The 25,313-nt window shown below is 32.8% G+C and overlaps 1 protein-coding gene and 1 long non-coding RNA gene across 3 annotated transcripts in view; one reads left to right on the forward strand and one right to left on the reverse strand.

The window, feature by feature from the left end:
- The window catches only part of LOC137858228 (uncharacterized), a 120,095-nt gene that overhangs the window by 56,771 nt on the left and 38,011 nt on the right, over nucleotides 1–25,313 (forward strand). The gene's annotated exons all lie outside the window — the stretch shown is intronic.
- LOC137858227 (sodium channel protein type 2 subunit alpha-like) overlaps nucleotides 1–25,313 on the reverse strand; it is a 125,130-nt gene that overhangs the window by 11,478 nt on the left and 88,339 nt on the right. For both annotated transcript variants that reach the window (XM_068685649.1, XM_068685650.1), the window contains 12 exons: nucleotides 25,000–25,290; nucleotides 23,953–24,333; nucleotides 23,211–23,343; nucleotides 22,212–22,450; nucleotides 20,409–20,582; nucleotides 18,901–19,257; nucleotides 16,529–16,981; nucleotides 8,965–9,082; nucleotides 6,483–6,637; nucleotides 5,629–5,802; nucleotides 3,532–3,654; nucleotides 2,971–3,240 (listed from right to left, as the gene is read on the reverse strand). In XM_068685649.1, the coding sequence (XP_068541750.1) occupies nucleotides 2,971–3,240; nucleotides 3,532–3,654; nucleotides 5,629–5,802; nucleotides 6,483–6,637; nucleotides 8,965–9,082; nucleotides 16,529–16,981; nucleotides 18,901–19,257; nucleotides 20,409–20,582; nucleotides 22,212–22,450; nucleotides 23,211–23,343; nucleotides 23,953–24,333; nucleotides 25,000–25,290 (2,868 nt within the window). The remainder of the gene's footprint in view (nucleotides 1–2,970; nucleotides 3,241–3,531; nucleotides 3,655–5,628; nucleotides 5,803–6,482; nucleotides 6,638–8,964; nucleotides 9,083–16,528; nucleotides 16,982–18,900; nucleotides 19,258–20,408; nucleotides 20,583–22,211; nucleotides 22,451–23,210; nucleotides 23,344–23,952; nucleotides 24,334–24,999; nucleotides 25,291–25,313) is intronic.

Here is a 25,313-nt window from a genome sequence, read left to right on the forward strand (position 1 = left end):
ATACTTGCACACAGAAATAGAAGGGAATATTAAGAGACAGTGGTAAGAAATGAGTGATTTATTCACAAAAAATAATTTACTGTGGTATATTATTAGTTACTAATACTTAAACAATAAACAAATTCTAGTCTTCAGGCAAATTCATATGAATTCTATGTGGAACAAGTTAAAATAAATATCTGAGTAAAACTGCCTTGTTGTAAACTGCAGTCTTTTTCTCAGCTCTAACTTTCTGACAACCAAAAACTAGAGAATGCCACCACTGGTTGGCATTTTCCAGACAGAATATGCAAACAGTCCCGAAAGAAAGTCCATAAGATAAGTAGTCTCAAGAAATCTTAAGAAAATATAAAGTTTTAAATTGTCTAGACAGACTGCTTCTGCCTAGAAAAAGTAAGTTACTATTGCATTTACTATGTGAAGGGAAGTTTTAATTTAACCGTTTTATATGACTCAGAGAAATAAATTATTTAAAATTGCTGCAACTCTACTTTTAGCTACAATTTTACCTACACAGTCTCAAAAGTTTATATATATATAATATCTTTGAATATGAAATACCTTCCTACCCTATATAAATATATATATAATTATATATATATATACATAATATATATTATATATAAAATATTATATTATATATAAAATAACTGCACTGGATTTGCATGTGTAATCTCTTTGTTGTCCAGTTTACGCACAGATTTTGTACCTCCTGTGTCTGGTAAAAATGACTGTGAGATTATTGAAAATAACCTCTCTGTGGTTCAGGATGGTGGTAAGGGAACGAAAGTTCCGCCTGTGTGATTCTACAATGTCTACATATTTTACTTTTTTAACTAGTAACATTCATAGTATATACAAAGTACAGATAAAGGGATTAAAAACAGACACCATCAATATAATCGATCTGTCTCAATACAGGCACCACTTTCTGATTGCCCTGACTGATTTTTGTGAAAAAAGCTTAAAAATTGCAGAACATGGTGTAAGCTATTGCAGGTGTGGGGTGCAGAGATTATATAGCTCTACTATCTGAAACAGGTAAATAGTATCTACTACCATATACTTTGAGATAACACATTTTAATATTTTCTACCAATATGAACATAATCCTTATGTTTACGTGTGGACTGTGGAAAATGAAAGAAAAGTTAATTATTAGCCTGAGGTGCCTAGTAGGTATAGAAAAAGTGTTGACTACAGCTTGACACTGTATCTTATTCACAACATAGGAAGAAAAAATAATGTTTCTTCCCTGGTCAACATATCAAGTCTTCGTTAACTAAGCAATTTTCTTTTGTTTGTGACAGAGAAAAGAGGTGTGACAGTGGGCCCAGACATCTTTTACTGAATGAAGTTACTGAACGAGTGGTATAAATTCAACTTCATTGTGTATAACTGAGTCCTTCACTGAACTATAATGCAGAATCGAGCATTTAAGTTACTACCTCCCTTTAATTATCACAAAGAAAGCTGAGAATTCCCACAGAAGATGAACTGCTTGAGTAAGAGAAGAAAAAAAGTTATAAACAGAGGTTAAGTTTACAGTACTGCAGTTAATTGACTGTTCAGAAGTATAACGGCTAACCAGGCCCAACTGAGCATTTGGACTTTTGGATGAGTGGAAAACTACCACCAATATTAAATATTTCAGATTCTCCATCTGCTTTTGCTATTCCTGTGCTGGAAAGCAATGAGCAAAAACCATGCCTGTGGGAGTCTGAGAAAAAACACATTTTTATCAAGACCTTGTCTCAAGAGAGGCTGACCAGCACCTTTGTCCTTCTACCAGTTTTGTTGATTTCTGAACAATTTAGCCTGAAATGGTGTTCCAGAAAGTCACTTTTTGTTACAAGAAACAAAATAAAAAGACTAACTATTCAAACCCAAATAGGAAGTGACTACATGTGGCAACAATAATGTTAATACTTCTTGTCATGAAAAATTTTCAGGAATTCAAATATTTCTACTGTTTATCAGATACAGTGAAATAAATCCAGGTGTGCCTAATACTCCAGGAAAATACTCCTGTCCGCCATGATATTAAGGTATAAATGTTTAGTTTATTGGAAACATTACATAGATTTACAATTCTATGCAAGATGAGTAACAAAGGCAAAGACACTGCTGTCCTCCAGATCAGTGAATTATGCAATAGCCTAGTGCCATTTAGAAATAGCTACTACTTCTCCCTTGAGCTTACCATCCTTAAGATGGTAACTTTGTAGCACAATACAAGCTACTCACTACCAGCTGGAGAGTTTAAGAGACAGAATAATGGCCAAGTGCTTATGAACACAAATGTTTTCCCAGAAGCAGTGTGTCAAGTGAACCTGATTACGAATACATGTTTCTGTCCTACTGGCTCCAATCTACACATGCTGCTTCTAAAAGAGGTTTCTGCTTTGGCAACTGCCCATCTAGAAAAAAGCTACAAATTATCTACAAAAAATAATAATAAAAAAAAAACAGAAACAACACTTGACAGACAATAACTAGACTAGACTAATAGGAATTATAAGAAGGGAAAGAACAGAAATGAAAAAGTGAATTTAAAAACTTTTTCCTTCATCTCCTTATCCCCATACCAGTAGTGTACTCTTTCTAATTTGAATGAGCTGTAGAATGTATCTATTTGACTACCATGGCAGAAAATTAATCCTAGTTGCATTTATTTATTCATTTTTAACTAGATTTACTTCTGTAGAACTTGGAAATATAGTAATGGTTGGGTGCAAAGGAACTTTATACTCATATAACATATATTATATATTTTTCTTCTTCCAAAATTGCCATAGAATCTATCAGATTTTCACCACAGTCAATAAATAGCTTAATAGAACACATTTATAAAAACCAATCATTTATCCATGCATATATTGTAAAATAACATTGGAAATTATGGAACTAAATATTACTGCTACAAAATTTAAAGCTGGAAAATAAATTTATCAAAATTGATACACTTACGACTTGAAGCAGAGAAAGATAACCAGCTCCAACATTATCAAAGTTTACTTTCACATTTTTCCATCGAGTGCTCGTAAGATTTTTACACGCAGTTTCATCATCAACTTCTTCAGGTTTTAACTCAACACCAGTTGTGGTATTAATACACTTAAAAAACTTGCCAGCAAACAAATTTACTCCCATGATGCTGAAAATTAGCCAGAATGTAAGACAAACCAGAAGTACATTCATAATGGATGGGATTGCTCCAGTAAGAGCATTCACAACCACCTGTTAAACAAAAGAAAAAAAGCTTTCTAAAAACTGCATGCGTGTGCCTATATATAAATATCAGCAACCATTTATTTTTCCAAATTAAGCTGAAAATTTAGATTAAATCATTAAAATACACTGAAAAAAAATGCCAATAAAAATAGAAATATACATAATAGAACAAAACATGTTACTACGTGCCTTGTTAACTCACATGCAGATTGGACATCCTCTGTGGTTTAATAATTTATTAAGTATATTTTTATGAATTTGTTTTACACATTAATTCATGATTTCATTTTTTCTTACCCTCATGCCTTCAAAGCGTGACAAAGCTCTTAGAGGTCTCAAAGCTCTTAGTGTTCGGAGGGATTTAATTGCACTGAGTTCTGAGAAACCAAGGGCATGAGCTACCAAGCTAACCAAGGAGACCTAGATGAAAGAATATAAAATTAACATTTTTAAATTTTAGAATAGCCTCACAATACAAGTATAATGCCTACTGGAAAGGAAACATCAATTTGGGTATCAGAAAAAAAAATAAAGTTGCCTGTAATTTCAGAACAATTTAAACTAAAAGAGACTTTAAAATCTCTGAAACTTTCATAACAGACATGTTGTTACGCATATATAAAAAAAACACATAATACTTTTACAAAATGCAGGGCATGGGCTGTGTTGAATTACATGCAACATTTTTCTCAGGTATCTGGGACAGCATACTAAATAGTGTATTTGCATTTCTCATCAGTTCTTAATGGTGAGGAATTCATCCAACATTTTAGTACAAACCACTGCAATAGGTTAGGAGGACTACTTGAAATTAAAACAATGATGTGCATCATTATATACAATATTAACAAAGACACACAACACAAAGGAATAAATAGTTTCAGAATTAATGAAAGAACAGCTGGAAAAAAAATACTAAATATGGTAAATCCATTGCATTTGTTGGTGAATACAATGCTTTACTCTTCTGCTTCAGATGTCACAAAAATATTCTCAGTCAAGCAGAAAGTGAAAACCACATGCAGTTCCGACACTGGTTACAAAGGATACATGATTAGGTATGTCCACAGATGTGTGTTACACTAAAATTTTGCAGTGAGTTCAAATGAAAGCAGTAGCAAATTAGATTCAGCACTTAAAAAATTCCAAGCATTCTTTCACTTCCATCATCAGCCCCCCTGAAGTTTGTGAGGGCATGACAATCTGGATAATAATAATAATAATAATAATAAGTTGAATAAACTCAGTCAAAACCTGTAAAGTACTAAAAACCCACCCCATTCTGTGTGCAACGTTCAAGCACTAAACAATACTCTAAGACTGATGATTACAGACATGATAAAATGTGACCCAGCAGCGTTTGCTTCTACTAATTTGCACTTAGAACTAATTCACATAATAGACGATATATGAATAACTAGTAATTAATATTTCCTGCAGATGGTAAGTCGTCATGGTGGTATATGGTGAATCAGACAGGACACTGATAAGCATGAATACTAACTGTATGATGACATAAATACGAATGTTAGTACAATTACCTAAAAGCAATGCACTCAAATACATGTAACAGCAGACAGCAGTTTCCTGGAAAACAATATCTGTGACAGTAACAAGAGTTCTAACAAGAGTAACAACACCTTTCACCTAACATCCAATTTTTTTTTCTCTTAGAATAACTCAGAGAAGCTAAAAGGGACATTCTCTATGATCTGAGACATCACCAAACAAACCAAAGTAATTTCAGCTTCCAAAACAATAATCTAAAAAGGTAAATCAAAGAAAAATGGAAGAATTGCACTGAAATTATCCTTTCAATCCAGTAATAGTCAAAATGAGGATTGCAAAAAGTTAGGAATCATTCATTAGCAGTTATCATTAGGAATCATTCATTAGTAGCTATCACTACTTTGTTTTCCTCTAACCATATCCTTACTTCAATATCTGCCTCCTTGCCCTCCCCTTCTTTTTGTCTTCATGACAACCCGATATTCTCTCCCCACAGTTCTTCACCGGTGACTCATTAAGCTCAGGATCAACTGTCCTACGCTAACCCTATATGCTCACTTAAATCTCCCTCCCTCTCCCTTCTGGGTCTTCCTCTTTGCTTTTTCACCAAATCCAGAAGACTGAAGACCTTCCAGATGACACACCTCAATCCCTGATTGTGACCCAGAGCAATAAAACAAAGACAGAAGAAATAAAGTTAATAACATATACAGACAAAGTCAGATTTAGTTACTTATGGAACAATTACAGCGGAAACGTTCACCAGCATGTCATTTTCTCTTATATTTAACTCAATTTGTATTCATCACTGCATATGCATGTATCACATATAATACAACCTGCCTAAACAAAAGCAACGTGCTACTTAGAGACCATAATACCTACATCAACAATCAGGAAGTCCAGCCAGCACCAAGCATTAGTGAAGTAAGTTTGGAAACCATAGGCCACCCATTTTAGCACCATTTCCAGAATAAAGATGTAAGTGAATATTTTATCAGCATATTCTAGTATGGTCTTGATAGTCTTACGCTGCTCAATATATATATCTTCAAAAGCCTGTAGGCAATATAGGTTGTATGTAAGTAAGATATTCACAGGTCTTTACCAACTAGAAATTAAGCCACAAGAACTGAAGAAAAAAAGGCAAGGTAAAATTGCTGTCATCTTTATATGTTTTACATTGAAAAGCCAGGATATACTTGTAGTGTCTGCTTATGCTAAATTTAGCTTAAATTAAATTTAGCTTTATTGTCTCCTGACAATGGGATTACAATATAATGATTGAAGTTGCCAAAAAGCTTTTTGGAAATTTGAGTAATAGTCGACACAGAATGCCAATTAACAGAAGTGAATAATGAGAGAACATGAGGAAATCAGTATCTGTACTACTTCTGGAGATTATTCTAATTTACAGCAGAATAACTGTTCCAGTTACTGCATAAAACTTTTGCATGATTTTGTACAATTTTTCTAATTTCTTAAACAAGAATTTAAACAAAATCATCTCAATAAGCACTCACACATATCACCTTGTATTCATCAAAAACTAATCTGCAGAAGGTTATTTGGCAGCAGAATTTTAATAATTTATTTTATATGCACTGGGAAAATATTTTAGGAACTTCACTCCACGCTCTCTTTCAAACCATTTCTTTTTCTTTATGACCACAGATGTGTTATAACCATGATTTTGATAAAACATTCTTCATAGACACAGTTTTTATGGGTGTACTTACCAAAGCACCACTACTGAGAAGAATCATGAAGACAATGAATGTTTCAAACCAGTTGTGTTCTACTATCCTGTAGCATGTTTTTCTAAGGTTCCACCAGATTCTTCCTTTTGTGCTTTCTATATTGCCTTTACAGCATTTAAACTTCTGTATACAGCCTAACAATATAAACAATGACAAGCCACTTTAAAGGTAGAATTCTCATTATTCTGAAACAGCAATATCACTTTCATCTAGCTCCTGTTTCATGAAGTAGTCAACCTTTCAAATTACTGGATTCTGCTTAAAGCATCCTTGCCTTCTTGATTTAATATGTTGGATATAAGAAGGCTTGCACTGAAGTGATTTTTTTTCCTACTACCCTTATACTCCATTAAGCTTAGAAACAAAACTAGTCATCTAATTGAGCTAATTCTCATTTATAAACATATTTTTTGTCTATATACAGATAACTAGGGACCACATAGAATTGCCAGGGAGTAGAAACAACATGACAATGTAAAAACTTTTACATGAACTAGTTCAAGAGTACAGAAGCTTTTTTTAAAAGGACTTTTGCCTCTCAGCTACTATTTAAATAAACCACACAGATGTAAATACCTTTTAAGTTATGTTGAGGGTTGATATCTACTTCAAGAGTTGACTAATGATACATCCTTTCAAGACAAACACCTGATTTAAATAGAGATTGCAATATAATCTAGAAGATATAAAATAACTTCCATATTCCCATCCAAGGTAACCTAGTAAGACTTCTTTATCCATAGATTGGACTTTTCTCTTCAAAATTGAATATCCCTGCTTGAGCAGGTACATGGAAGTTATGTAAACAGTATGAAAATGTATAAATAAATGTCCAAAGGAAAAAAAAACAAAAAGATGTATAGGTATTTTAACAAGATATATTATAGGTACATTTACAATTCCAGTAACTATTTAAACTGTATGTTGAAATATTATTTTCCATTAATAATACTTTAAATAATTTATATTTTCACTAATTCAAGATAATTTGAAGAACACATCATAATTTCTCAGATAAATGTGAGTAGATGAGAGCAATATATTCTAAGTATAGTGGAGAAACTTTTCCACATGGTAGATTCATGATAGCCATTCGCAAAATAAGCCTCACCTTGTAGGGCTCCCTACCACATCATGGGACCACAAGAGTTTATTTGCGCAGCCTACAGTCTCTAAGAAACACATGAACCTCACTACCTGGCTTTTCTTTCTTTAAAAATGACTGATCATATAGAAAAGTAACCATGTTTAAATTATTTTAATGGGTCCCAAAGGCAGTATTCTAGTTTTCCGATGAGTGTTAGGTTTGTGTCCTACAGGTTACGCTGAATTTCATCAGCTCACATAAAACTACCACCATGATGAAGAGCATGATGTTTTTGTTACTTATAATAAATAATAAATAAATTCACCTTCAACTCCTCAAAATGCCTACATATTGAAAAAAATAACTCTACACCAAAAATAACAGATAGCATGTAGTATAACAAAGAATTGTAATACAATATAGAAGTATTTGAGAAGTATAAATATTTTTACTCAAGAGCGTGCACGTCGCCCCATGTTCCAAAAAATTATTTTAAATAAATACTCCTAAGGACAAAAGCACTAGCCTAAGTCAAAGATGTCTTTATAACACTACATCAAAAGGCATAGCCAATAAATACATGACAATGATAAGAGCATTGATGTAGAACATATTTTATTTTGAATGACTTTCTTTTAATCATGACTTAAATGGAAGGTAAAACGTGTAATATCACAAAAAAAAAAGAAAAAGCTCCTATTTAGTAAAGTTCAGTAGTCTATAAAAGGATATTGCTATGCAAAACTGAAACAAACAATCTTCTGAGGACATTCAAGTATGCCATTAGACTTCTTTACTTAAATGAAAATGTAGGATCTCATTCAACCCATTTAATTTGATTCACCTGTTGCATCCCTCATTATATTTATGCACATACATGTATATTATATTATGCACATAGCTTCCTGCCCCCAGTCATTAGAAAAATGTCAAGATAATAAGTCTGTTGTCTGAGTCAGCCTTTCCAAGATGTGAATCGTCCACTGGATTACTTTCTAGCACTATGGAGGGAACACAAGTAATGACTCTGATTTAAGCTTCTCAGTGAAGCAGCTCAAATTAACTGGTTTACAGTTTGGTCTCACAGATTTCACTAACAAGACTGGCATTTAAATCAGCAGGAATACAGTTTGCTAAAAATCAGTTTTTTAAAATTACATCTATCACTATAAGTAATCAAACACATATTTAATTTTGCATCACAAAAATGGCTCTATTGTCTTCAGTACAACCATCTAAAAAGGGCAAAATTAATTATATCCTAAGACTTAAACAAGGATATGGGACTGCATTACAGAATAGTTTCCTTGGACTGTGAATGCTTGTTTCAAACAACTCAAATGTAATTGCTAACCCCACATTTTATTTCCATACCTTCTGTAAAGCATGCCTGTAGCTCTGATGCTTTTTCTGGTTCAGTCTCAGCTTTTTCTTCTCCAAAGAGAGCTAAATTAACTGTACTGCCTTCAGATGAGCTGGAAAAATTTATCTTCTGAAAATAAAATTCCACAGTAGCAGTTATACTCTAATAATGTCAACATTTTGGAACTGTAATTAACATTAAGCATGCAACACAGTGTACAAGTAACAATAAGAACAGTATTTGTCACATACAAGCATCCACATAGAGCAGTCAATGCTGTTGAAATGTGCATAAATCATCCAACTTTCTACCTATAAATTGCAAGGTGTATCATGTAATCTTTCACTGAATTTCAGAATTCCTGGTCCAATTACAGTACTACGTTAGCATTCCTTGAAGCTAACTACTACCAAGTAGATTTTTTGATAAATTTATTTTGTGTTCTACTGTTGTTTTCTTAAAATACATCTCCATTGCTACGTTTTAAACCAATATGAGTTATATAGTATGCTTTAAGTTCATTTATCTTGGTAACTACTTTCATCATAGCAGTCTTCTCAATCTTAAGACAGTAAATCCTTCGCAGTAACACTGTGACCAATCAGGATAAACTGTCCAAGGAAGAAAATGAAGCAGAATTTTATGGACTGATTTTAATAAAGTGACATTTTTTCATAATATGAAAGTAAGGGAAAAAAATCAGTTCTTTTTCACTGGCATCTTAAACGTCAGAATGATGCAAGCCAACTACTTTTTGCATATGACAAAAATTGACAATAAAATTCGGTTACCATTGACCACAGATAATACATTTGTTTACTTTTGGTTTTAAGATCATTATCATCATCTAGATTACAAAGTGCTAAAGTAAAAAACAGGATTGATACAAAATCCTGTTACGGAAATGTTCAAACTCATATTCAAATCTGAACACATTTATGAAATTAATTATGCTAATATATTAATATGTAAATTTTAATAATATGCTAATTTTATTAACGATATTATTTGTTGGTCATAAATATGTCAGTATGTTAGCATATGATTATCGCTATCATATGAATATTTATGTTTTTCTCATATCTATTAAATTTTTCAAAAAAGAAAAAGTATGATAAATACATTTCAACTAGCATTAATTCGCATTCTCTTTTGTCAATGCACATATGTATCACATTGTGCATTCAGAAACTACCTGTTACTCTGGTACACATACCTGTACAGTTAACACCCAGAGAATAAGGATATGTATTTTAAAATAATTAAAATGATATTAATTTAAATTACTACTAAACAAACGCTAATAAAAGAAAATTCATGAATTTATTTTTTATCTTGTCATCTTCATGTGTCTTACACTAAATCCATACTCTGGAGATTTTAAAGGAAGACCATGGTGTCCCGTACACTTCATCTGAGTATGAGTACCAAACTAAGTCAAAGTAGTTTAGGTCACAGCATTCTCTGTCAATTTACGATCTTATTATCAGAAAAGTACATTATGTCAGCAATGGATTACACAAACACAACTAAATGTCTGTAGGGATGTAGGGAATGATGTAAGCACACTTTGTAAAACAGCCTCAATTTTGTAGAATTAACCATGTATTTTCATGAATTTTCATGAATTTAGCTAGACTAGTGTGATTAAAACATACTTAAAGAGATATTTAAAATGAAACAAGACAAGTTGCGGGCACTATCCAATGGAACTATTCACAATATTTACACCTCATTTTTGAAATGATGGAGGACAAATCTATTTGAAGTATGAAATAAAAATCTACTTTTTTCTTTGCTATGTTTGTGAAAGAAGGCAGAGACTACCGACTAAGAAAAAGTAATTCAGTGTTCTGCATTAACTTTTATTAAAAGACAACTTGATATTGCCCAATTTGCAGCTACTTTAGAAACATAATAGGAAATAAAACCTCAAAGTTATTCATATTTAATGTAAACATGTCATTATCATTTTCAGAAGTACTGATTTTAAAATACCAATATTCACAATAACACTTTTCCCAAGCACAAATTCTACTGAATCTGAGAATAGCTCTACATATACACATAATTTATTAATATGTTGCTTTCATCATTCCACGACTTAGCATATATTTTGAAAAATGCCGCAGCAGTGGTGGATAAACTGAAACAATGAATTGAATTACAAAACATAACTAAATAATTATATATGTATAAATATATATAATTAGGAGTAAGAACATTTTGTGTCATGGTGTTAATGAAAATTAAGAACAACATAAAGCGCCCTGGGTTGTCTAAATTGTAAGCTGATTAGTGTACCATTTGAGCAGAGACATGAATTCAACTAAAAATATATATATTTAAGTACTAACAACAGTAAAAGAAGAACTGTAAATACAGAAGAAACTGCAAAGAATCAGTGAGTTTAAAACATGAAGTTACATATCTCATTTATTCCATGGTAGAATTATTGAGATTTTTATTTTTTTAGTTTAAGAATACAATTTTCTTGACTCTAGAAGAGTCTAGAGACTCTTACTCTAGAGACTTCAAATTGGAAGCTCTGTGAACTGTTTTGATATCAAGAACAGCTGGTCTGGTTCCCTCTTTCTTCTGGGGGCACTGTAGGATATAATCCTGGGCTTGAAGGATTAATTAAACAACAGTTGTCTTTTTTATATTTTATGCCCACATTTTTTACTCACATTAAGACAAAAAGTATCAAACAACAACAGCAAAAAACTCTGACACTAAAAATCAGTATGTATAGTAAAGCTTCTTGTTCTGACCAATTTAAACATTCAGGTAGTTTCTCAGCCACACACAACGTTTGCAGAAATTCAACTGTTTTTGTGAACCACTCCAGTAAGAGGAGTTTTAGGAAAAATTCCCTTCATGTTCCAGAGCATTTGGTTGCTCTTCAAAGTTTACCAAACTAAGGTAAGAAGGCCTCATTTTATATGCACTAAGCACTGGATTGAATGGATCAACTCACGTATTCAAAAGCTGATTAGGTTTGCAAATCAACACCTAAAATATTTTTGCTCTTTAATATATATTCCTCATTAATATATTTTTTTAAAGATGAAGGTATTAGCACTGGCAGTGAAAATAACTCAGATTTTGAATATGTTAACTTTTTCAATACAAATATCTACAGTACTGGTATAAGGTCAAAATTTGGAGCTCATGATTTTTTTCTGAAGGAACAATGGCACAAATACTTACAAGAATAATTTTACTACAGCAAATAGTTCCACTGAAGCCACTTAGGATTGCTTGAGGTAATTAAAGTGTCAAACTGTAGTGAGCATCATCTTCCATACAATAAATGAAAGTGTGCAAAATTGCAGATGATGAGTTTACAGAAAACTCCATAACAAGAGTGAATAAAAAGTAGTTCACTGATCATTCATATGCTGCTGACTATTGTGCATCAACTTATAGTTCACATTTTGATATTCAAATAGTAAAGGAAAATCTGATACAGTTCCCAATTTCCAAATCAAAGAGAACATATACTACCAACACAACCGTAAATATTTGATATAAAAGGGAAAAATTATCATGTTTTAAAAAAAAGCAGGAAGAAGCTAGGAGATAAATTATCAGTGTTGCTTAAAATAAGGAGGACAAAACAATGAGCATAATTCTCTAAGAGTTCAAAGCAAAAGGCAACTATTAGTAACAGTCCTTTGGTGAATATGTTTCAGGAGTCTCCTAGTTAAGAGAACCCAACTACTAGGTAGAAATGCAATAAAAACTCTTAGCATACCTCTGTTATTCCACTTACATTCCATCAGTTGAGTATTTCCCTGCTTAATCAGTTCTATTTTCAGCAGGAAATATGTCTCCAAATCTTATTTTTCCATTTAGTCTCAGCCTGACTGCCCCACGAGTATAGAACTTTAGTGTAAGCACAACCAGTAAAATTAGGTTCATTGGGGTCTTTTCATATATATTAATAATAAAAATAGAATATATAATCATTATAGTATAATGATCATACAATATATTAACACAGTAAAGTATAAAAACAATAAACAATCATTTTTATTTATATTGAAGTATTTTAAATGAAGAAAATAAATATTTCTAGATAAGGCTCGCAAATTATTATTCGAAGAGTAATCCCCATATACTGTTTTTGTTTTGTTTTGTTTTTTCCAACATAAAATCAAAACCTCTCTCCCCACCTCTATGTAACAGGGAAAAAAACCCGACATGCACAGAATCACAGAATCATCTAGGTTGGAAGATTCAAGATCATCTAGTCCAACATCTTTTTTTTTTTTTTTTTTTTTTTTAAATAAATTATCATAGTATTACCCAAGTAAAGCAGTAATAAGATGACGCAAGAGTCAAATGAAAATTCGAGTATTTGTGAGTTAAAACATTCTGAATCTTTGGTTTGCTATTTTACACACTGTTCTGAACCTGTCCAGATTCATGGCAGTAGGAGATTGAAACAGAAGCAGAGTCACATGAACAATATCCATCAAAACAAAATCATTGTCCCATACTTAGCACCTGTAAGATAGAATCCTACCATGGTCTACTCTCTCGCACTTGACTGCCTAAAATGGTTTGAAATATCAGTAGGAAGACTGATCATCTTTCTGAATAGCTTACAGGTTCCTTGGTCACAAAATTAAGACCTGAAATACTTGTAGTAAATAATATAATACAAAAGACTACATGAGAGATAATGCAGGATCCCACAACAAAAACACATGAAAAAATGTATTTGGAAAAGGAATACCTCAATGATTCCTAAATGGCAAGTGGAACTGCCTGCCTATTCAGAAGAGAAAATGAGGAACAGGAAATACGCAAGTTGGTAGTTTTAGAGTTCCTTAGTTTAGAGATTTGGGAAGGTACTAGTCGTTATTTTGTCTTTTTAATTAATGCCTTAATTTTAGCCTTATTCTTAATTTTCCTAACTTTAATTTTTCTTGCTTATCTTCCTCATTTTAAATTATTTTAAAATACTCAGATTTGTTTAGACACCTAAATGCTACATAGATTTTCTGCTTAAAATGTTGTCTTTCAAAAAAAAAAAAACTAAATTCACAAAAAACAACTATTATTGACAAAGAGCTAAACTGATGCGTTATTAACTTCCAGTTTTAGACGCATGAAAACTTCATGAGTAAAACTAAATTAGTATATCTAAATTCAAAAGGACTACACATATGCATAAAAAAGCTTGTTTGATTGTTCCCAGGAGTGTCTTTCATCCTATTATTTTAGCTTCTCTTACATGAGAAAACTGCAGTGTAAATGATAAAAACATTGTGAATAGACATGAAACGATTTATGTTAAAAGATAAAAGCATTTCAGCATACACAAAACTGTAATAATAAAGAAGATCAATAGGCAATGGGCAAATGAATATGATCAGAAAAGGTTTGTAATTACATGACAGCTAAAAACATGGTTCAACAGATGAACAGAAAAAAGGGAAAATTACTTTTGCACTTTTAACAGTTTTATAACAGTTATAGGCTGTTAATCTCTTTAAACCTTGAACAGTCTTGACATTTAATTTAGTTAACAGTAATTAAAGCCTACAAAGCATGCAGTGTATGCCACAGTAGTATAGAAAATACCAAAGATGTAACAAGGAGAGAGGAACACGTTGGGGTTGCCCCCAACCATGCTGTGATATGAGTCATGGGACTCAGTGTCTGTGCATGTTTCCACTACATTGCAATGGATGGGAAAAAATATATTGTAGCTGAGTAGCATGCAGGCCAGTCAATCTCAAAAGTGATCGTATATGCATGATTTGTTTAGGTAACCTGTTTAAACATGCTGACACGTTGCTCTGCTTGGTTAAAAAGCACCAGAGCTGCGTTCCTGAATGATCCAGCTTGATTTTACTCCTGTGAGAAGAATGGTACGCAATGAAGTTAAAACATGGTACCTTTTTTTTTTGTTGTTGTTTTTTGAGTACTGGACACAGAAGAAGTATAGATTCCTACTTATTTAAATATGTGTTTTCAAGATATGTTACACGTTGGCAAAACATAGCATTTATTGTTATTGATTGTCCTTATGTAAGGACATATTAAAAGAGATAAAACTAGAATAATATCTGAAGATCACAGATGTGTATTGGACTTGGGCCTGAAATTTAAAGGAAAAAAAAAGGAAAGAAAGAAAGAGAGAGAAAGCTACACCTACAGCATGTATATTTGAGCTTTAAGAGTCCTTTAAATGCTAGTAATTAACGGAGATATATTTTTCCTTGCAATTTATTTTCAAGGTTATTTCTAGTCTTCTCTACATGCTAAACGTGTATGTAGGATATGCTTTCAGAAAGAAGCCACACGGCAAAACAAAATCAATTTACTGAGTCAAACATGAAAACTTCTGGGTAAGCAATATCAATAAGTTAAGGTACATTATGGATTGTAACAGACGTTGTTACCCAATTCTTTAATATAGCATAGTGAAAAAACAGGTATCTACAATTTCTGCATAATTTCCAGGCAAGGTGTAGATTTAACAGTTATCCAACCAGGAAAAAATTACCATCAATATCATCAGATATTCCGCAAAACCAAGATTTAAACACACTAAGGCCAGTATCCTTCTTTCACGTTAATAGTAAGCAAAAGATATAGCTGCTGTTCAGCAGCTATAAATATTTTCTGTTTCACTCTGAGGAGGTCTTTTGTTAATCTAAGATCTTCTCATCTGAAAGGTTAACATAACACACAAAGAAGTACAACCTCCAAAAAGCAGATGGAGGACATCAAGTGTCAGGAAATGAGTTGTTCAGACAGCAAACAAGTCTAATATTATTAAATACTTCATTGTACAATAAAAGAAACACTTAAAGAGTCAACTTATTACACCTTTCAAATTTAATGTAATTACACTTTGCTACAACAAGCTTATTTCTAAAATTTGGAAAGAATAAGGCAAAATCATCTTGTTCAAAACCCCCATAAACAAGAAGTAAACATTGCATTTTTTCTCATCCTGTTTATTTGGTAAATTCACCTTATAGTACTGCCATTGTTCCCTTGGCTTTTCCTAATCATTCTAACTTTAGAACTGGAAAATTTACTGCTCTGATTAGCCTGAGTTAGTACCTTGTTAGCTTATCCTATACTAATAATTCTGAGCTCAGTAAGCTTTAAAAATCAGATACGAAGGGCGTTATTATTTTAAGATATCCTTTTTTTTTTTTTAATAGCAGTTTACTTTCATCCTCACTTCATGTAAATATTATGATGATAATATACTAAGGCAGTATGCCTTTTGTCTGTTTAATTAAACATATGTATCAGTTTATCTATCCACCTGAAAAATTTAGAAAACCTTGCTTTTCAAAACACTTTTATAAATTGTTTTATATGTCTTTATATAATTCTGCTTGGATTTCCTACTCTCTTTAGCTACACTTTTCCCAATTCATCACAATTTATTCACTTTCAGTCTAGTCTAACAATTTCAAATTGTAATCACTTTCCATTTCTAAGCAGGAAGAGCCATACTATGAAAGAATACAAGTGTTTTATGTCAGAAGATCAAAAAAATTCATTCATACAAAATGTAAACAATTTAAATCTTACCTCCTTACTTTCCTCCAAATCTGAGTCACTGCTAAACTCTTCTGTATTTAGATGTTCAAAATCAGATTCTCCAACAGCTATTGGTACCGTAACAGTAAGGCTTGGGTTGTTTATGAATGGTGGATAATCACTGCTACCTACAACACCGGCTGTTCCATTCTCATTTCTGTGATAAGTTGTATCTATCCTTATTTCAGCAATGGTACAGTTGGAAATGCAATGGTGTCTCTCATCATTCAACTGATCTGTTGCTGTTCTTTCATTTACAACTCTTTGTTTCCCCCAACAAGATTTTTGGACACATTCACCTGCTTTTTTCTTCACATAATCTATTCCCTTCTGAATTCTTGCAACAGCAATCTGTAAATTATTCATTTCGTTATCATCCTCTGTAGGAGAAAGGCTGTCTGAACTAAATGAACTCAGCAGCAAGGCCAGAAAAAGGTTCAACACCTAAAAACAAAGACAATAGAGCTGAGTTTTCTCAATTTTTCATTGACGTATTTCTTCTGTCACCTATTATGAACAGCTTAGAAATGCTCTCCTCTGCTGTATATGATTCTGGAAACTAAACAGTAAATAACACGTAAATGCAACGTAAACACAACACCTGCTCTATACTCAATGCAGTTGCTTTTTGTGGTTTTACGTTGCTGTATGACTACAAAGACACTTGTAAATTCCACTTCTGCTCATGTTTGTGAAAGGGTATTAAGGCTAGAAATTAGTATCTTTGGTACTGACTGCACAGATCCAAAACGTTTAACTTCTCTTGCACAGAGAAGCCCTCTGCAGCAAGGCATAGCTGATCTGTCCAGAAAGAGCTTTCTGAAAGGCTGGTCCAAACCCACACAAGTATTTTGCTGTATGTGACTTAAAACACATGAAGCAACCCCTTCCCCAAATCTTACTTAGCTCTCATCCTCTTCCCACTGTAAGACAAAACATAGAATAAATTTCAGTTATATAAACCCAGAGTTTACCAATGGCTCAAAAGTTACTAAGATTGAAGTAGCCAAGGAACTTGTATAGTAGCAGCTCAAATTCTTTAGATCAGGCTCTTCTAGGCACCTCTGAAGAAAACAGGGTAAAAAGTACATGTTGGGAATACAGAAAGACAACTGGATAATAGAGCCCTGAAAATGGAGTAGAGACTGTCTACTCAAAATAAATAAATAAAAAAAATCTGCTAGAGCTAAGGTATAAAATAAGAATACAGTGAATACTGTAAAAAATTCAGAGTTCAATACTACATTCCACAGATTTCTCTCTTGTAGTTTACAAAGCTATTTGAGGAGGATATGTTGCTTGGCAACTCATTTCATTATTTTTATTATAAGACAATAGATTTGCAGAAAATCCTGGACAAACTGGCCGTGCTACTAGTAGCATGACTGGTTTGATAATCAGCTTATTCCTATTAGAAATGTTATTACTAAAGAATGAGACCAGGATGGCTAATTCAAGAGCTCTTTTGCTGCCAACAGTTGCCTAAAGAAAAGATCTAGAACTGCATGGAAAGATTCTGTGGGTAATGAGAAAAGCAGAGAAAAAGGCTGAGCAGCGAAGGCCTCAAATGCTTAATAAATATAAAATATTTTAAAATAAATTTTTGCATGTTAATGTACAAACTGGTCTGATACTTTCAGAGAAAAAGAAGATGCAATAAAAAATGCTTTTAAAATCATAGAATTATAGAATATCCCAAGTTGGAAGGGACCCAAAAGGATCATTGAGTCCAACTCCTGATGTTTATAAAAAGCACCTAAGAAGTGGCAAGAAAAAAGTTGAAGAGTTGAAAATGTGAAGTACTTCCATCTGTTTTAATGCAAAACTAGTGCCTTCCCATTCCAGTTTCCTTACCCTATCTGTGTAATGTGTTAGGAGCAAGCAAGGTTTAAAATGGCTTTATCTTCAGTCTAAGAATTTTAAAGCAGCCATTTGGACAGAAAAGAGTAGGGGAAAAAAAAAAAAGAAAATGAAAAATGGGTATGTGTGATTGGAAGTGTGCTTAGGAAGAAAGTCCTCTTCTGCAAAAAGCAAACTCCCATTTTGGGAGCATAATATTTGTGGGGCCCATCCTACTCTAAGTAACAAGTACTAGTCCATAAAAATCTGAACACATGAAGCTTCTCCCTCTCACCCATATTCTCTGAATTGTACTCCATATCGTGACAGGCCATTTGTTAATTTTGAGGATTCTACATTGGACCAGAAATTTAACGAGCAGAAAACTCTATTTCAGAATCCATATTCATAACATTGAAAGTCATAGAAAACATTTAAATAACACATTTAACGCTATAAACCACTTAATTTCTGGTTCCGTTACCATTCTTTACATGAATTCTCAAATTATTCTGACTACATACCACTAGGTTTCCAATCACCATGACCATCATGAAGACAGTAAGGCACATAGGTTGGCCTGCAACCTCCATGCAGTCCCACATCGTTTCTATCCATTCTCCACACAGCACTCGGAACACAATCAAGAAAGAGTGGAAAAAGTCATGCATGTGCCAGCGTGGAAGTACACAGTCGGGGGAGATCTTGCAGACACATTCTTTGTAGTTTTTCCCAAACAGCTGCATCCCAACCACAGCAAAAATGAACACAATGATGGCCAGCACCAGGGTCAAATTCCCCAAAGCCCCTACTGAGTTGCCAATAATTTTTATCAGCATATTCAGAGTTGGCCAAGATTTTGCCAATTTAAAAACTCGAAGCTGAAAAATGAAAATACAGAGACATTATTTATAAGTAGTTATAAAAATGCTATAGAAATAAACAGATTACAGACCAGTGTCTCTTAATAATAAGGAAAAAAAAAAAAACAACAACTAAATAAACTTCAACAGGTTTCCAACATCCATAGCTTATACAGAAACAGGAGTTTCATAAAATCCACTCTTTTTAGGCTTATAAATTTTTGACCTTTTTATCCTTATCTTTTGTATAGCATATCTGTATTCTCTTCTACATGAGTGAAACAGCACACTAGTGGAATTTATTTAGCTAGTGAATTCTGAACACAGCAGCACATCTCAACCATTTTGTACAGAAATGCATTCAAAAAAAAAAAGGTGCAACAGAATTCTGCTGAAATAAAAAAAAAAAAAGATTCTGAAACCTTGAAGGATGCATCTTAAAAAGTATATTGTCTCCAGCAAACAGACCTACAGTCTGGAAATAAACCTACAGTCTGGAAATAAAAGCCAAACATAAGCCCTAAGTCAAACCTTTCAACTTATGAAGGAAAAACGTATAACTCTCACTCTTTCCACCCAAAATAAAAACTATATAAAAACATATTTTGTTTTTGAATACATGCAAAATATGGGAAATACGTTTCTAATTTAATTTCTCTTTTTACTTTTTTTTCTATTAAAATAAAGCATTATTTTTTTGCCAAGAGGAAAAATAATCTGTTAAAATTAATTTATGAAATTTATAAATCCTGCATTTTAAAAGAACAATTTTTTAAAAAAGAATAAACTTTTGACAATTTCCACATTGGAGCAGACAGAAGACTACAAATGTTTTATTTATTTACATCTTCTCTCAGTATGCACTAAGTAAATTGTACACTCACTGTGCTGTTACCCATTCATGTTAATACAATTAGAACAGTATCACAGTTCTTTCCCTTGACAAACACTTAGCTTCTTCTGAACCATAAAATGGAACACATTATTCCATGATAACAGAAATAATTTTGTAAAACCTGTTTGCAGAGATATCCTGTGACAGTTCAGAAAAAAAAAATATAGTATTAATGTAATATTAAATATATGAGTATAAAAATACTGTGTCTATTTACATGGGTACAATTAAAATTCCGAATTCCATACATAATTATAATCATTAATTTATTTACCAATCTGAATGATCGTAGAACAGATAATCCATCCACACTTGACAGAAAAAGCTCCACCAAACTAAGGGTCACTATAAAGCTATCAAAAATATTCCAGCCAACTTGGAAATAATAAAAAGGATCCATGGCAATTATCTTGAGAACCATTTCTGCTGCAAAAATTCCAGTAAAAACCTAAAAGAAAAATGTTTATTTTTACTTAATAGATGAGTATGAATACGTTAAACCAGAAGACCAAAAATGACTTAATAGCAACAACCTTCTTACATCAGGATGTCAATAAGGAAAATCATCAAAAGTTGAACATCACAGAGAAGTGGCAAAATCAAAAGGAACTGTAGAGTAACTCTATTAACATTTAGTTAAACTTAATGAGTCACTAAATGCATTTAGTGACTCATGAAGAATAATCTATACCTAACGGGCCTCATGTTTGCTTCCCACATCTGCCCTATATTTAATTAAAAGAACATTCCCCAGCAAGATAATAAAGTCTCTCTTGCCACAATGGAAGCTGCTTTAGCTAACTTGTGGAAAAAATATGAATTGGTCATAAGGTGGAGAGTGATGTGCTATTTACTCTTCAGGAGAACTCACAGTAAAATTAGCACGTCTTTTCTTGCTAGCTGCAAAAAAAAAAAGGCCAATTCTGTCAAGGCTCATGTTTGAAGCAAAACCTTTCAGCCTCTGACAGAAGCAGAAGGCAAACAATACTTCTGAAAAGGGAGTAAATTCATTGTATTTACTGTAAGTGTATGCCCACCAGCATCTACAGAACTGCAAAAACCATGTTTAACTAGAAATATAAAAAAGCTTATTACAAAAATCAAGAATATCTGTCAATCTTTCAAAGAGTTCAAAAAGCAAGAAATCAACTGCTGAAACTACACAAATACTGTTCTCCTCAAATACACCCTGAATCTTTTTTTAAGATGGCAGTATGACATGATTATCTTCCACAATGATCTCTTACACCATGTAAACAATTGAACTACCTCTGTATTGGCTAAAAATATCAAGATACAATTCCAATGTTGTAATTCCAATTAACATCTCTGCACTTAAGCCAAATGTATTCCCAATACTGGAATTTCATTTATTGTAATAACTGAATTACACCACAATCACCAGAATTTCCACTTAAAATGAGCATAAGTGAGAAGTATAGCAGATGATCTATAGCATTGCCATTATAAAAACAAGCAAAGAAATAAACCAAACCACCTACAGGCAGGATACAAAACTATCTCAAAGGGAAAACAACTGTATCGACATTCTTGGTATAAGTCACAAGTTCTTTGCTTTCCAATTTATTATGGACCAGTCGAAGCAACGCTTTGAACAAAATTACAACTAAACAAAACAAAAAAAAAAACAAAACAAACAAACAAACAAACAAACAACAACAAAAAACAGTGCAAAATATTAATCCATAACAATATTGAACAGCTGGTGCTTTGGTGCTTTTAGTGATACTTACAGTAGAAAGTATCTAATTTGGCGCCTACTTTTCTTGCAAAACTAAACAAAATCAAGTCAGATTTCTCTTTTGATTTTCTGTCATTCAAATTCTGGTCATTGAAAACTCTATTTGCAGAAATGTCAATGTGGAAAATCATACGCTTCAATACAACATACCTCAAATGTTATTTTTAGACTATGTTTAATAAAAATAAACCTTTAACATGTTGGATGGAACCTTGTACATTATGGGATGATGATAAAAATAATAAAAACAAAAGTAATTATATTTCAAAGAGAAACAATGTTCAGACTGCATCAAATTAAATCATTTGGACTTACCTGATTTCCTATTTTAAGTGTATTGTTAAAAGCTTCAGTCATTGGATAATGTTCCATGGCCATAAACAGTGTGTTTAAAATTATGCAAACAGTGATAGCAAGATCAACAAGTGGATCCATTACAATCAATGAAACTATACTCTTCACTTTTAACCAAGGCTCCCAACAATTCCAAATCAAGAAAGTGTGGGCAAACTTATACCAGCAGGGTGGACATTTTTGCCTGGATTCTTCAAGTTCTGAGGGGAAAAAAAAAGAAATGCAGAGTAAGCAAGTTGTGAAGAAAGCGACATTTTTGTTTAGTCTGCTTTTTCACGGTTATATTCCTGGAACCATTAAGGATGTTTGGAGGAACCTTCTTAGAAATTATAGTTGCTGAATGAAATAGTTTCAGAAGACTAGAAGAAAATCAATACAGGTTTTCAGCTAATAACTGAAAAAAAATTGTCTGCTTGTCACACAACCTTGTTGTCAAAAACACCTTATTTAAATTTAAGGACACTTTCCACAGAAAAACATCCAACTTCACAGACCCCTCAAATTTCTAACTATTGATTTGCAAGAAAAATATGATTAATTTCAGCAAAAACAGTAAAAAAAAAATAGAAACAAAAAACTACTCAAGCTTTTTCGTGAATTTCAGTAATAATTTCACTACTACAAAAGAAATTACCGCTACAAATTTCCTTCTTCCTATTAACTAAGGCCTGGCTTTTAATTTTATATTACCTTCTTACAGTATAGGTTACTGGAAGACTTATCGCAAGGCACTTCTTCCAATATGAGTAAGTAATACAGAACACATACGTTTTATGTTTTATTATACTTTTTTTTTTTTTAGTTTAGCCTGTTTATCAGACTCATTTCTGTTTTCATTTTGTCCTACCATTCATTTTGTGCATTTGCAGTAGCTACTTATTTTTAGTCTTCTGTATTTTCATGTGATACAATACCTATGACTATCTCAAGAAAGTTCATTAATCTGTAGTTGTAACACACCTTCCATTGTATTTGTGATAATGCCAGCTATACTCATAGCTCTCTCTCTTAAATTGGGATCCTCCAGCAAATCCATTGGTATTTGATATGAACTTGGACGTCTCTTTTTTATATCAATTTCTGTAGTAGTGCTCTATAAAAAAAAAGGGGGGGGGGGAAGGGAGGGAGATAAATATAATTCACCTTTAGAAATGCTGACAGAATAGGCATCAAAAAGACTCTTCACTTTCAATGAATTCATAATATACACAGGTACATATTTGTGCTATGACATTATAATTTTTTCCACCTTTTTTTGTTTGTTTGTTTAAAGAAAATCTGTATTTTCAGGTATTTTCAGGTTATACTTTTGAATACTGTTAAGCACCTTATAAAATACCTTATCTAAGTCTTGCCATTTAATTTCCAGAATATCTTTGCATTATAGTTTACTATTAACTTCTTACTAGATGTAAGGAAATTTTGGAGGAGGCCATGGCCAAAGAAACAAATTGATACTTCTCAGTGGAAGCTTGAATTTTTCACTGGATTCACTGTGAATTTACTGGAAGTGTGATTTTTTCTGGTTCCTAGTCCCATGCTTTCTTTACCAATATTTAAATTCCAAACAAGTTCAATCATAACGTAAGATGTGATTTATGCTACGAAGTTTCTGCAATAGCAATTGTTTTCTGAAAGTAACTTTTACAGATCAGCCTTGATCTCTAATCCTGAAATCTGGAGTAATTAAAAACTTTCTTACATTGTCATCAGTTGTTGGTTTGTCTATTATCACCTCTGGCAGAAGCTGACCTGAAGGTGACAAGAGACACGGTGGTCCATCCACTAAGGAAACCACTCCATTGCAATCCACAGTGCTATGCATCTTTCCATTCAATGGAAAAAGTGTCGGCCTTCTTGACGATCTGCTGGCCTGGCTAATGTTACTACTGCGTCGTTCACTGTGTCTGAGTGGCACAAAAAGAGAACCTCTTCTGCTTCCATTATCCTCAAATGTGCTGTGCTCATCATCAGCAAAGTCATTTTCAGATCCTATCTCTCTTCCATGATCTCTAAAACTGAAAAGACTTGTTCTGCTACTACGTCTGGGAGAAAACAGGGAGCCACGAACGCTTAGTAAAGACTGTAAAGGAAATAAACAAAGTCACCAGCTGAAGATTTTAAATATACAGCATCCATATCTATTTTATACATATATCTATTTTATATTTATTTATTTATTTATTTATTTTTATATTTATTACATATATATATATATATATTCCCCCAAAATATTTCAGCTTTACTCTTAATACAGTGCCTTAGGTAGACTTCAGGCACATGAGAGATGAGAATCATCTGAATGGGTAAATTTACAGTACACTTAAAACAATTATCAGAGAACAAAAACTGAACATGCATGAGGCTATAGCAGTTTCCATCCCTGTATTATAGAGGAAATAAAGGCTTAATGCATCATCTACATGGATCATTAGAATTCATAATGTCAAATTACATTGTTTCATACTTCTATGCTGATGCACCACACTTAAATTTTCCTTTTATGAATTAAAAATGAATTTCTACTTCAATTGAACTATGCAAATGTACTACTGCTGTGCACCATGTCGAGACCCACCAGATCCCAAACAAGAAAATAACACCCAAACTCTTGTTTGACATAGTTGGTAATTAAAGTAATGCAAATTATTTTTCCTAGGTTGTATTACTTTACAAAGTTACAGCAAAGTTTGCTGCATATTACATTTATCATAAATCCCAACAACATAAACTGCACTAATCACAGTACCTGGTGGGGTGATGTGAGCTGTGTTCCATAAGCAAGTTTGTTCCCATCAAAAGAAAAACGGAAACCTTTCCTTCTGATACTGCCATCTGATTCAGATTTTGAAAGCTTTCCCTCTTTTGTGTTACCCTCTTCTCCAGAGAGTTCCTTTTGCCTCCTTTTCTTCCTTCTATTTCTCCTTTCTTTGGCACTTTTTGAGCTAAGCTTGGATGCTTCTGAAGAACTATCTGAAGGTCCACCAATCCCACTTTCACCACTTAATTCTGTCATCTCTGCTGCAGCTGCTGCTATTGCCTGTCAAAACAATTATTTAATTT

Source organism: Anas acuta, chromosome 6 (genome assembly GCF_963932015.1).
Source record: "Anas acuta chromosome 6, bAnaAcu1.1, whole genome shotgun sequence".
In the NCBI taxonomy this organism is placed as follows: domain Eukaryota; kingdom Metazoa; phylum Chordata; class Aves; order Anseriformes; family Anatidae; genus Anas; species Anas acuta.